The sequence below is a fragment of the Fusarium oxysporum genome, chromosome 8 (genome assembly GCF_000149955.1).
Source record: "Fusarium oxysporum f. sp. lycopersici 4287 chromosome 8, whole genome shotgun sequence".
NCBI classification, from domain to species: Eukaryota; Fungi; Ascomycota; class Sordariomycetes; order Hypocreales; family Nectriaceae; genus Fusarium; species Fusarium oxysporum.
Genome location: NC_030993.1, coordinates 2,499,754 through 2,513,148, shown reverse-complemented (window position 1 = coordinate 2,513,148; position 13,395 = coordinate 2,499,754). Strand labels below are relative to the sequence as shown.

General features: G+C 49.1%; 5 protein-coding genes across 7 annotated transcripts; 3 read left to right on the top strand and 2 right to left on the bottom strand.

Moving 5' to 3' along the window:
* Positions 1-3,206: 3,206 nt before the first annotated feature.
* Positions 3,207-6,366, top strand: FOXG_03446 (uncharacterized protein). The gene is made up of 2 exons (XM_018381178.1): positions 3,207-3,656; positions 3,715-6,366. The coding sequence occupies exons 1-2, from the start codon at positions 3,471-3,473 to the stop codon at positions 4,930-4,932; spliced, it is 1,404 nt and encodes a 467-aa protein (XP_018237611.1). The 5' UTR covers positions 3,207-3,470; the 3' UTR covers positions 4,933-6,366.
* FOXG_03445 (cytochrome P450 oxidoreductase) lies at positions 3,859-6,831 on the bottom strand. The gene is made up of 2 exons (XM_018381177.1): positions 6,488-6,831; positions 3,859-6,402 (listed from the first exon to the last, which is right to left on the bottom strand). The coding sequence occupies exons 1-2, from the start codon at positions 6,604-6,606 to the stop codon at positions 5,253-5,255; spliced, it is 1,269 nt and encodes a 422-aa protein (XP_018237610.1). The 5' UTR covers positions 6,607-6,831; the 3' UTR covers positions 3,859-5,252.
* Positions 6,832-6,999: 168 nt separating this feature from the next.
* FOXG_03444 (uncharacterized protein) lies at positions 7,000-10,097 on the top strand. 2 transcript variants are annotated; one of them, XM_018381175.1, is made up of 3 exons: positions 7,000-7,861; positions 7,916-8,550; positions 8,607-10,097. In XM_018381175.1, exons 1-3 carry the CDS (start codon positions 7,731-7,733, stop codon positions 9,185-9,187), a joined length of 1,347 nt encoding a protein of 448 aa, XP_018237608.1. In that variant the 5' UTR covers positions 7,000-7,730; the 3' UTR covers positions 9,188-10,097. The 2 variants fall into 2 exon arrangements, with proteins under 2 accessions (XP_018237608.1, XP_018237609.1); XM_018381176.1 differs by having other exon boundaries at positions 7,164-8,550.
* FOXG_18555 (uncharacterized protein) lies at positions 7,515-12,289 on the bottom strand. Of its 2 annotated transcripts, XM_018398684.1 has the most exons (3): positions 10,625-12,289; positions 10,326-10,567; positions 7,515-10,268 (listed from the first exon to the last, which is right to left on the bottom strand). In XM_018398684.1, the coding sequence occupies exon 1, from the start codon at positions 11,238-11,240 to the stop codon at positions 10,836-10,838; it is 405 nt and encodes a 134-aa protein (XP_018237607.1). In that variant the 5' UTR covers positions 11,241-12,289; the 3' UTR covers positions 7,515-10,268; positions 10,326-10,567; positions 10,625-10,835. The 2 variants fall into 2 exon arrangements, with proteins under 2 accessions (XP_018237607.1, XP_018237606.1); XM_018398683.1 differs by having other exon boundaries at positions 7,515-10,567.
* Positions 11,741-13,304, top strand: FOXG_03443 (uncharacterized protein). The gene has a single exon (XM_018381174.1). It carries the CDS (start codon positions 12,279-12,281, stop codon positions 13,128-13,130), a length of 852 nt encoding a protein of 283 aa, XP_018237605.1. The 5' UTR covers positions 11,741-12,278; the 3' UTR covers positions 13,131-13,304.
* The last annotated feature ends 91 nt before the right edge of the window (positions 13,305-13,395 follow it).

The following is a 13,395-nucleotide window of genomic DNA, read 5'->3' as shown; positions in this document are numbered from 1 at the left end:
CAACTCCGGTTCCGGGCCGGGATTAATATCAGATGCAAAAGAGTCGTCCCCTGAAAGCGAGGCGTCGATGTGCTTCTTCTTCTGATGCTGCATCTTGCATGTGCTAGCTATGGCATCTGATTTGCTTTTGTTGCCTGCTAAAAGCCGGATACATCCCACTCGGCAGGTGATAAGATGCTGTATAGACACGAGAATTATCCTGGGCCTCTTGTTGGTTAGTTGTGCAACGCAATAGTCAAGCCTCGCCAACAAAAGATATCGATGCTCAACAGCAACTGGACCTGATCCATCAGCGCGGCTCGTAGTGGATACAGGCGTCAACACTGCCGATTGAGGCTCCACAGGGCTACGGCTACAGAGAGTCTATTCAATGGACTCTATCGCTGCAAACCCCTGATCTCTCTTTGCTCATTGCTACCCCTCCAAAGGTTCTATGCTTCGAGATATCAACACAATGGCCAGACTATCCTTAAATCGCGCGTCAAGAAAAAAAAAAAAAAAAAAAAAAAAAAAAAAACCTGTTCTATCATACCTAGAAACATCCAATTCTCAAACCTTACAGCTGCATACAGAGCTGTTTAATTCCCGGCTAGCCTAGACCCTATTTCCGTCCCACCCGGCCATCATCAGGAACCAAGCAAGGGTCGTCTCGAACTAGGACATTGAAGTCCTGACATGATGCAAGGATACCAAAGTTACGACATTCTTTGCGCTTAGCTTGGCTGTTGTCTAATTAAAGCCGCAACACTGGCCCGTTCATGTTTGATATCCTCGGTTATGGTGTGAAAAACTTCATGCGACGGGCTGTGTAAACACGTCACTTTTCCAGGAATCCAAGGAAGATATCTGTAGATGGGGTGAAGATTGGCTAAGTAGATCAAGGGTATTCACTCATCTAAACCATGACTATGAGTTCATGTCGTGGCAGACTGATGTCGCATTTCACATGTAAACTGTCTTGACTCTCTCAACAACAGGTAACCAAACCGTTCATAACGGCCCGTTTCTCACAAGATATGTAATGCAACGCGAAGGCGCTCAACAACAGACACACATCAGAGTACGGCTAGGGTGGTTAGGATGGGTCTTAGAACAAGAGCCTCAACTTGAGATAGTGTCCATTTACAAGGCTACCTATTCATCTAGTTAGTGGAGTCTCTGGAAATTCTAGGCGTGGTCGATCAAGGGCAACACTCACTCATTGGATTCTTACGAGTCCGGCGCAGGTCCCGAGGAAGTATATTCCGAGGAGGCACCAATTTTCGGAGTCGTCATTACCGATAAGCAGACCGCTAACACATCCTTCACCTCTACGGGGCCATATCTTATCATAGCAGAGATTCAATTGCAAAATAAACATGTGAATTAGGTTGGGGTTTCAACAAGACTCGATAGTCTGGATCGTGTCTCCAAAATTGGAGTTGAGACATGGAAAATTTTCATCATGGAACCCCAACCCCCAAAGATTCAGCCCTAGCAACTTGAACCCCAAAATCTCGAGATTCTTGCATATGACGAAGAGCAGGGAGTGCGCGGGGCCCCTTGTGCTTTATGGCATCTCCGGTTTATTCGGTCCTATCTGCCTATAATCTACTCCGTAGATAGCTTGGGGGAACTGGCACAGATGGTTAGGCTGTGATATCATGGGAGACTATTTGGAGCATTTGGGGGTTCTGGTCTGCCCATCCTACATGCAAGATGCCATCTTGAGCCACAGCAGCCTCACCATAATCCTCTCAAGAAGCACGTCATTAGACATGTAGAAAGTAGACAAACATGATGTTGAGCCATTAACCCCCATCTTTGTCTTGTCTTGAAGACCTCATCATATCAATCACCCCATAGCACAGCAAGGAACGGGTATCGACGCCTCGATAGAGTTGACTTCCATCTCCAACAGGGTTACTCCAACACTCCATCTCGAAGATGGTCCCCCAGATGTCTCCGCCAAGATCACCCGACTTTTACTATTTGTTGCCAGATATTATTCCTCGCCAAGAATCACACCTCGACGAAAAGAGACGCCGTAAATGTTTGAGACTGTTTGGGCGGAAATGCAAAACTCGCAAGGTCGTATCCTCAGATAACATCATGATGAGTGGTTGGCTACCTCACCCGGCTTTAGATGTGCGAGAAACACAGCCTGCTCTCAGTGACCTGTAGAATCACATTATTAGTCTCTGCCTGTCCACATCCCGACTTATTTCTTACGCCTAATCCATGTCTTGGAACCCCACGGCTGAGCTTGCCAAGCTATGCTGAATTGTTCCTCAATCACCGGACTTCAAGTTGCGGAAGTGCATTTCTCTCCCCTGTCAGCGATCCATGTACACAGTCTCAGTCTAGATCCACAAGGCATCTCTCCAACGGCATCTCATTGATTTGATTGACGGTGATGCTTGAGTTTGCAAACCTGTCTACGATAACTGGCCGGCAACTAACCGAGCCGAACGGACTGAGTATAGAGCCCTTCGGATTGCGAGATGTAACAACGTGCATGCTCCGAATTGCCTCGTCATTACGCAAGATCTCCCTGAGAACAGGGTTTCGAGCGAAACGGCATTACTTAATTCACACCCAGTTTAAATGCCTCCATTCAGGGTCCAATAGATAGTTGTAGGCGGTGGTCTAGGAGTTGAGGCGAAGCATTTTGTGTGATATATCCGAGGTTATGGTGACAAAGGCTTGTCTCGACTTGTATCGCGCTTTTCAGATGGACATTACATACACCGCTTGGCAGTTAGCCAGCCACGTAGGATCAACAAGTTCTTGAAACACCATAACCGAACAATACCGCGGGTATGCCATTGACATAAAAACTGGATGACGTGTTAGGATGAGAATATTATGATATCAAGAAGAGGATCATTATTGCTCCTGCTGAATTACACTCGGCCCATGTCCGAGGGAGTGGAAGATGGATCCCGAGTAAAGTGATCAAATATGGACTCGATATGCAAGATATTCTCTTTTCAGACATGAAAAGGTCCGAAAACTTGACTATGGTTTGCTCTGTTGTTCAAAGCTGTCTGAGACTCAAATAGAACATATTTGTGAAAGGGTTAGGTATGCTGACTTCGCCGCAGAATCTAATCTTCCTTTCAGATCACTTACACGTTGCAGTGTAGGTACTTAGTTTTGCTTAGACCAACCCATCATCCAGAATATTTATAGACTTCTATCAAGCTTCTTTTATATGCACAATCCGATACTAGCTCCATCGAAGTTATAATAGACATGGATAATTAATGATCGATGCCGCATCCCCCGCATACGAATCGATCCAATGTCAAAATCCCCACCATCGCCAGGCGCACCAGTTCGCACTGTGTGTTCGCCACAATCTTGGGCATCTGTGCACAGTAATCGGGTTATCTCTCGCACTAATGGAGGTTTCGTTGCGGCTCCGATATAGAACTTTTTTGCGACACTGCGGAAGCGGTTTTCCAACAACATAAAAAGGCCAGACAATGCCAAAACGAAAGCGCGGGGAGCCCAATCTTGGGGATAAGCTTGAAAAGCACTGTAATGATGTCTCAAAGGCACTCAAGGCTGCAAAGGGCCTAGAGCGCCAGCGATATAGTAAGAGACTTCATGAAGATGGAGTTGAGCCTGATAAGAAGGAAAGACTGGAACGAGAGGTGACGGTCTTGAAGGTGAGTCTTCACAAGGCGCGTTGTCTCAATTAATAGTCTCCTAACGAGAATTATCTAGTCTCTTGACCTTCATCAAACAGCGCGCGCTCACCTCTACTCGTCGATCCTCAAAGTCAAAGACCTTGCTGCATCCACCGACCTCCCCGAAGAGATTCGCACCGGCGTTCCCAAACCCGAGCTTACTCCCGAAGAACAGGCTGCGCTACACAATGTTACCAGTGCACTATATAATCGTGAACTCGTCAAACAAGCCATCACCCGCGCCATCACCACCTTCTGCCAGGCCCTCGACGTCCCTCTACCCGGAAAGGCGAAACGCGTACGAAAGTCCAAGAAGGAAGAGAAAGGGGAACAACCGTCCGATAGGATAGAAGGGGAGCCTAAGGCTGAGGCTAGAGCTACTAAGGAAGACGTGCGAGCGTCAATTGAGAAGGAGGATGAGGTTGAAGAGGAAGAGTCGGAATTCGAGGGGTTCTCAGATCATGACGATCCTGTTCAGGAACCTGAAGAGCTTGACAGTGAAGATGAAGCGAAGGAAGAGAAATCTTTGTCCAAGTATGATCACTTGCTAGGCGGCTCTTCCGATTCTGAAGACGAAGACGATTTCGACGATGAGAGATTCGAGCGCTTCAAGGGCAAAGAGAAGGTCAATCTCGACGACATATCCGTTTCTGGCTCAGATACCGCACCAGCGCTCGGTTCCGAATCAGAGGAAGAAGAAGACGATGAAGAAGAAGAAGAAGAAGAACTCTCTGTCTCAGCTTCGCCCTCGCCACCTCCAGCCAAGAAGAAGAAGAGCAAGGACAAGGCATCAGCACCCGCTCGTCCTCGTGACTCGACCTTCCTACCCACACTCATGGGTGGTTACATCTCAGGTTCTGAGTCCGCCTCCGACGTTGATGTTGCCCCAGCAAAGAAACGCCGCGGCCAACGAGCCCGCCAGGCAATTTGGGAGAAGAAATTTGGTAACAAGGCCAAGCACTTACAAAAGCCTGCTTGGGAAACACAACGCGGCCGTGATTCTGGATGGGATGGTAAGCGTGGTGCTGTAGAGCCAGGAGATGGCCCGCGAACGCCCTGGAAGAAGGGCATTCGCAATCCTCTTGCGGCCAGGCAAGGCGGTAGTGCCGGAGCGGAGAGCAAGCCTGAGGTGAAGAGGCCGCCTCCAAAGAAGGATGATGAAGGACCATTGCATCCTAGCTGGGCAGCGAGGAAGCAAGCAAAGGATGCAGAGAAGACAGCGGCATTTGCGGGATCCAAGATTACATTTGACTAGGCGTACTCTATATATAGCGATACCAGGAGTAATAAAAGTTTATTTCCTAAAGAATATTCTCTATGATGTTTCGGAGGTCTTTCTAGCATGCACATACACTGGTAAGCCACCCTCCATCGGAAGAGTCAAACTACTTTTGCTCACTCTCTCGCCTTCGAAAGCAGGTTTGAAGTCAAACAGAGGTACCAGCCTCGCCAATGTCTGCACAGCAACCAACTGTGCCATCTTCTTCCCCAGGCATACTCGAGGTCCACCATTGAAGACAGGAAACTCGGCTGCTGAACGCTGCATAACTGTCACATCACCAGATGGAGACGTAGTTAGCCATCGCTCTGGGCGGAACTCATCTGCATCAGGACCCCAAGTTGTGTGAGAGCGGCCATTGCCCAAGCACACCATAACACGACAGCACCTTTTGGGAGGAATGTTCCATCGGGAAGGATCGTTTCTTGCTGAGCTTGTTTGATTTCGAAGGGGATGGGAGGTCGAAGGCGGAGGGTTTCGTAGAAGACTGCTAGGACGTAGGGGAGTCGTACCGGGGTAAGAAGTTCAGGGTCGTTCTCAGAGTGATCTTGGTCTCTGACTTCATCTCGTAGGTCTTGGATCGACTGGCATAGCTTGTTGGTCACTTCTGGGTGCTTCATGAGCAAATATAGCGTCCACGTAAGTGCCTGAGCAACGGTATCTCTCCCTGCCGAAAGATAATTCAGTGCAGCATCTGCTACAAGGTCGCCGTCGCCAATTGCATCCAATAAAGACTGAATGAGACTTCCTGGCGCATCGGACTGAGTCTTTCCCTCCGTTTCCTCGCGATCAGCCACTGCGCTCTTGACGATCCGCTGCCCATACGCCTTGACAGTTCTAATAGAACGTCGCATTCGAGTTCCAAAGAACATTTCTGTCACAAACCATAATGGGTTCTGGAACCTTTCGGCTGTAGCTCCTGAAGCATGCTCAAAAGCAACAGTAAAATCATCGTCGGCGTGCATCTCCATGTTGTATGCCATTCGTCCCATGAGCTGCGTCGTCACTTCGTGTATCACGGCCTGTAAGTCCACTACGTCTCTCTCGGCTTCTTTGCCCTTGAGAACGTGAATGGCATGTTCTAGGTACTCTGGTAATCGGTCACTCGTCAGAGTCTTCAAAGCAGCTGTGGAGAGAAATCGTAGACCAGCCTTGCGCTGCAGGCGCCAGAACTCGCCGTCCACATTGATGATGCCATGACCGAATAAGTCCCAAGATCGCTGTTTGAAGAATTCTCCCTTTTCAAAGATTCCCTCATGGCGGAAGATGAACTCTAGGTTCTGGGGATTGTTGATAATGACACCAGGTGGGAGAGTAGGAACAGTGATATGGAGAGTTTCATAGCCATACAGACGCTCGCAGCGATGGAACCAGGAAAAGAGACGTTGGCGAGGCTGAAGGAACATGATACCATTCCCTACCAGTGGTAGTGAGTTTGGAGGTTTTCTGGTTGACTGTTAGTAAGGCACCTATATGTTATAAAGTGGCATGATGAGTGAGCATAGGGTATGTGAATTGAGTGAATACCAACCTAAGAGGTTTGCCATTGCGCGTGGGCTTTGGTGATTTCTTTCCTAATAAATATAGAAATAAAAGGAGTGTTGTTGATAGAACAATAGGCTGTTCCAAGACGAAGCTGAGATAATCCATTGTCGTCTTGACTGTGACTATGGGTTGCAAGGTTGAAGTTGTCTCAGTCCACACGCGCTATCATGATGCAACCTTGAATCCACACATCAACCACAAACTATTATATTGAGCATAAATATTCACATGAGCACATCATACCTTAGTGATTGTTCTATCAAAGTTTTCCGTTGGTGTTGTAAATATTGACTTTTGGACGTATTCGCATATAGTGTAAGCAAAGAGGGCTGTGTTTTCGCTCCCTCGTATTCGTCACGAGAAATGCGATGGACAACCACTCTAGTAACCTAATCAATATATTCAAGATATCCTAAGACTTTCAGTCGGAACGTGATTCTATCCGTCGGTCCAACTTACGTACACCTCAACCGAGGCATGACGTTTACCTAGAGAAGCATGAACCAACGAGGTTTCAGCGTTCGTTTCATGAACGAGATCATAGAAGTTATCACAGGCAATCACTACTAGTTACCACTTTTCCCCCATCTTGAGAAACAGTCAACGCTTATAAATATCGACGTATCCCAGAAAAGACAAGTGAGAACCTTGTTAAATTATCACTTGAACAGAAGAAGTAGCTCATATCATTCAATGACTTTTTATTCATCTCGGCATATCCTCAACGTCCCCCTCACTTGGGTAACCCCTCCAAACCATATTTGAGACATTACTGTGACATCTACCTTGGCTACTACTGCATTTTGGTGCCACAGCTGCATAAACAAATTCCTCTTCCCACAACAACTTGTTCTGTCCTCTATTATTCTCTCCTCTCACCATCATCATTACCATTTTTCGCATTCCCCCCCATTATTTATCCAACCCCTGCATCTAAACCTGCAGCTCCCCTAGCCCTGGCATCAAGATAGCGTCATCGATTAAGCTCACGCGGCCGAACGAGATAACAGATATTGGCGATTGAACACGTCAACGACATTCTATTCCTCTGTAGCGACATCAATTGGATGTGCCTGATATCAATCTTCCATTCAAGCATACTAAACTAACCGCTGTATCGCTCAATCGCTTTTCTGCAGCTCATTTATCCCATTCCCCTCCGCCTGACAAAGTGTTGGGGATATAAGCGCCAGCCACCTTTCACGACAAATAGCTTCATCAGATCAGTCATGTCAGCTCCAAGCACATTTGGAGAGCTGGGTCTCTCCATCATCGGCATCAGCGCCGAGTACCCACCACATTCCCTAGATTATACTTGCCTCAACACCCTTAGTGACAGATTCTATCCCGATACACCTTCGTGAGTCCCACCACCACCAACATGCCTCCCTCAGTGGCTAATAGGTCATGATAGTATGCAAAAAGTCCTCGGAATCAACAGATATACCGGAATTGACACACGGTCGTCCATTGGAACACCCGACCACCCAGCTGTTAACAAGAAAGATGCGCCCTCAATAGCAGAGCTCCACACTCTGTTTCTCTCCGATGGTGTTCCTCTCGCGATTCGAGCCGCTCGAAAGGCCATTGACGAGGCCAAGATTGACACAAGATTCATTACCCACATAGTCGCCACAACATGTACAGACAGCGCAAACCCGGGTTTCGACCACTTTGTCGCAAAAGGTCTGGGCATAACGCATGGTGTAGAGAAGGTCTTGCTTCATGGTGTTGGTTGCAGCGGTGGACTAGCAACTCTCCGAACAGGCGCGAACCTAGCCCTTGGTCATAAAGCACGCGGTTTGCCCGCGCGCGTTCTGTGTGTAGCACTTGAGGTTAGTACCACTATGGTACGTAGTGAGCTAGATAGCATCAACGAGCTGCAGCAGACAAGAATAGGTGCATGCCTTTTTTCAGACTGTGGTAGTGCCGCTGTGTTGAGCAACGGTATCGGTGAACCTTCTGAACCGGTATATGACCTCCTCGGCTGGGACCACAGGACCATACCAGATACTGAGGATGACTTGGGGTTTGATGTTGACCCAGTCGGTAAGCTTCAATACCTCCATAGTGTTTTTTCAAGACCGAAACTGACAGAATGATAGGCTGGAAAGTTGTTCTCACACCTCGTGTTCCCAAGCTCACTGCTGCCTCAATTGGCCCAGCTTTCAACGACCTCAAGGCATCTCTGCCTCAACTCCCTCCAGACTACCAGAAAGCAGCCGACTTCGACTGGGCGATGCACCCTGGCGGCGCTACCATCCTTTCCGGCGCTGAGAGAGCCATGGATATTACACCGGAACACCAACGGGCAAGTTACGACACATACATCAATCATGGCAACTCAAGTTCAGCTACCATCTTCAGTGTCATGGATCGCCTACGTTCAAAAGATATGGATGCCATGGCGCCTGACGGACGAGTTCGTGACTATGTCGTTGGTTGTGCTTTCGGTCCTGGTATCACAGTTGAGATGTGCATGTTGAAGCGGAATATGTCTCATGGCGCAGGCCTGCCTGGCCTACAAACTCCACCAGAGACACCGGCTGAAACGGAGACTGAGCCGAGTGAAATCGGGGACGGAGATGGTGAGTGGGGCCGTGAGTTGAGCGGAGATCCGGCCGAGTCGCCGGATCAGTATGCATTGTTTGTGGCCGACTCGTTGGAGCATCTAGATCTAGATTAGCATGGAGTTGTGGAACAAGGTTAATTATCATCCAGTTCGAGGGCGTCGGTTGACAGTAGTTAGAAGCAAGCAACAAAAGAGTAGAGGTTACGTGATTATGTACACTTGTACGTCTACCACAAAGCGTGTTCTAATACTGTGACCCCCAATTCGCTTTCGGTTACACATAGAACTGTTAAGTGCGGATAGCTCGAACCATAATTACTATGCTACCAGTTGTCACGACCTCGTTCCGAGCAGGCTATGAGGATTGTGGCGGTCTGAGGAATACAACGGAAATTTTCTCCTATTGCGTTACCTGCAAGATCGTCTGCAAGCAAGTGTAGCTAGCAGAGGCATTACACCAAGGTGGGAAGTTAACTTTGCCTCATCCGAATATAAAGAAAGCCGTTGCCAAGCCTCAGCCGTTGCCGAATACATTGCCGGTTTGAGAGAGCGGTCCGTTCTTGTTCCTGCATGATGGATGAATGTGAAGCGCGCCCTGTTAAAACAACCAACAGGTGGTGTGTTGATCAAATCAGGAATGAGGATCGGCGAACTCGTCAACATATCCAGATATCCTCGTTACCTATTGTGTGCTTGTTTGTTCAGTGACTGGACAGTCTCGACTGATGGGTTATTACCCGGCGGAGCAATGTTGTCTGCTCATTGGCCTCAAATACGATGACGATAGCCCTGATACGCCTAACTGCAGAAGAAATTGGGCTTTCACCAACAAATTCGCTTGATGACTCTTAATGCTTGTCCCGCCCTGACTTTGACGCCAACCGCGGTAGTATAGACTGGGGTCAAGAAGCGTTAGTTGCATGTAAGGGGAAAAGAAAGAGGGGTCCTATCCTATAGGATGTTAAAAGGCGTATATGACAGATCAGACAGACGCATCAAAGACTAATGAGAAGGTCCCTAGAATGGCTTTCAAATCAAAGATAATCACCCAGCCAAAGACCTGACCCTGGTCACTCGAGTCGAGATGCCGGATTGAAGTTGGACTGCTAAGATTTTTTCGACACATGAGCGCTCAAGTTCAGTTATCGAGCCACTCTGACGTAGCGAAGAGCGCCCAAGCTCATCGTCCTCGAGGCTGAGATATGGTTCAGCGAAGGGGCCTCATATTCCTCAAAGTTCACGCTCTGCGTACCGAGGCTAGTGGAGCTCCTGGTAACAAGATATGTTCATGTACCGGTACTAGACAGGGGGTGTTTCTCCAGCATTTTGATCTGATCATATAAGAGCCTTGTCGCTTAGGTTAATCCTTTCCCGAAATCCGAGACTGACAAAAGCGCCGCCAGCTTTGACACTGAACGCTATGCCATGTGGTCGGTTAAAGATCAGCACATAGTTAAGGTGACATCCGCGAGAAACAGCCTCGAAGTGGATTAGCTGCCGCCAAGATGTCAACTCACGAGGATGAACAAGGAACTTGCCGCGCCAACTTACAGCGCTTGAGCAATGACGACTCATCAAGTGGATTCTGCCCCGTATTTTCTTTCAGCTTGGACTTACTAACAAAGTGGGCGAAACGATCCTCAACCTCGTGGCATCGACAAGGCTAAAGACTTCTGAGTCCTCATTCTTGAAACATGCTTCCATGCTGTATGCTGTAGGGATGGCTGGGGCCTCGAGAGACAAAAAGCTTGACTAGGCAGGGTCATCCCACGAGTTCCAAGGCATTTTGACAGCCACCGGCTGACGAAACAATGGTGAGCCCAATCGGAAGGGATTCAAAGACGAGGGCGTCCCGAAACAGGAACTCGTCTCGATACTGTATGAAGCACCCTGTGGCTTGCAGGTTTGACGGAGGCCCCACCCACACTAGCATGGTAGTTAATGAAGTTTCCCGCAGATGGTCGATGAAGGTACACCTAATCTCTACATGATACAAGCTCGATTTGCGGTCGTATGAGAGGTGAAGCACGTATCGAGGGTTTAAGCTCTTGTGCACGGCGCGCAAGACGGGGGTTGCTGACCCGGCCGTGGGGAAGAGGCTTGAGCCCAAATTCGAGAACCGAAGCTTTATACTTGTGGCTGTCGATAGGTAGCTCCTAGACGCCATAAAAAAAGAAACCTTCGTCCATAACCTGCAAGTTCTGACTCAAGATCGAGGATGGCCAAGAGGAGTTGCTAATGTCTCTCCATCCTTGAAACTTTTGTGATGCGTGTCATGGCCCAGAAGAGTATTCTGAGCGTAAGGCGTGGGACGTGTGCGATACCGGACTGTTCGGATCAGGGCCACGCTACATAGGCCTAGTTGATGTCTGGTCAGGGCCTTGTCAGGTAACTAGTAGGGTGGGTTGTATGCCCCTTGAGTAACTTGACGGCGTGCAGGTGAGGAGTCTCCGCCAAGAGGGCATCAAAACTGTGACTATGAAGCTAGGCGTGCGGCGTGATAAGAGGACAATGTCCAAAGGAAGCTAGAGCGGTGGTCAATCTCCACAGGTAAGGCAGAGAGCAAGGGAGGTGAGCGCTGTGTAGAGTTCGCCGTTGAGTATTCAACAGCCGGTATAGTTGTTTAAGTTGAGCGAGGTCCCCATCAACGATCGTGTTAAAGAAGCATCGCATATCACGACGGAGGACGAATCGCCAACCGAGAGATCAAAAAGCTGTTATCGAAAGCCGAGTTCAACTTCCTCCGGCAGACCAGGAGTTTCGACAATTGTTCACAGTCATTATCATATTGGGTTGTTATTGCGACCGCCAGCTTCCAACTGTATGGATACCGAGACGATATCAACATCGATATCCTCACAACAGACACTCGATTGTTATTGAGGAATCTGTAGCGATCGACCAGCACAGGACTCTTGGAGCACCAACCTCATTGGAATTGTTGCCCAATCGAAATTACCAAGTGGACGGGACGCATTTGATTAGGTTTCGGCTCCGAGACTCTGGATCAGTCCATGCGGACCCGACAGTTCTAAGAGGGACGCTTTTGGTTGGATCCGGCTGGAATTCCCTTTCCCGGCATTGCTCTTTCTTGGCGTTGTGCGCACGGGAGAGCGTAACGGTTCAGTTTTCAGGTGATTACTGAAGAAAAGCAAGGCTGGAGGGCTATTACCACGTCTTCGGTGTGAGGGATGCCGAGGGGGAGATGGATATGGATGAAGGTGTTATTCAGCAGCAACAAGCGATTGAAGCCGATGATTTCCTCGGCGGCAGGACCGTGCATTCCGCTCCTATCACTTCAGAATATGCGGGTCACGTGGATATACCGCTAGGTCATCATCCTCATTCGCATCCTGGCAACCAGAGCATACCTGGGAGGAGCGAGGGTAGCACCTGGCGTTGGCGCAGGCGCAGTTCTCAGCGCCCCGTTACTGCTACCGACCTAGTGGCCCCCGACCATGACCCAGCTGGAAGTCCAGTGATAATACCTTTTACGCATGCACAATTCGCGTCACCTCTAGCAGTTCGCGCTCACAATCATCCTCACATTCATCCTCAATCGCACCCAAACTCACCCTACACTCACCCTCACGCCCTTCATCATCAAATATTACCCACTCATCAATCGCTCTCTCACTCTCACCTTTCCGACGACTCCGCCACAGTCGATGGCCATTTTGGCACAATGGAGCAGATCGAGACACAAGCAAGCGACCTCAGATTCCTTGCCCAAGTTCCTGTATTGAATCCAACCTCGAGCCCGTCTCTCGGCCCCGGCTCCGGCGCCGGACGAGGTGGGACTCCAGCCCGTACCCCCGGGAGCGCCGTGGGAGCCTCTACGGGTGCTCCTATTGCTTACGAGAATCATGCCAGTCCAAGTTCCGCCTCTGTCGGCGACAATTCCGCTCACGGTGCGAGCGCGTCTAATGCCAATAAGAGGAAGTCGACAGATGATGGTCAAGGCAACGGAGCGAAGCAAACAAGAAGTAAAAGAAACAGAGTGAGTTCTGACCATCTCGTTACATCTACTATCAACCCCCGGACCATTATGATATGAGATCATATGAGGCAAGGATGAGATGAGGTGAGGCGAGGCATCTTTGAAGGACAGGACGCACCTCATGACGACCATAGAGGGGTTCGTTCAAGAGACGGCGACACAAGACTGCACGATACTCGCCTATCGAGCCCCTTCAAGTCCTCGGACGTCAAACATCTCGGCCTCCTTGTTGCACGACATAAACGAACCCAGACGGCTGGGTCGGCAATCCGAACCCACTCCTGTTTCAGCCGTTTTAGATCCCACTCATTCACACGCCACT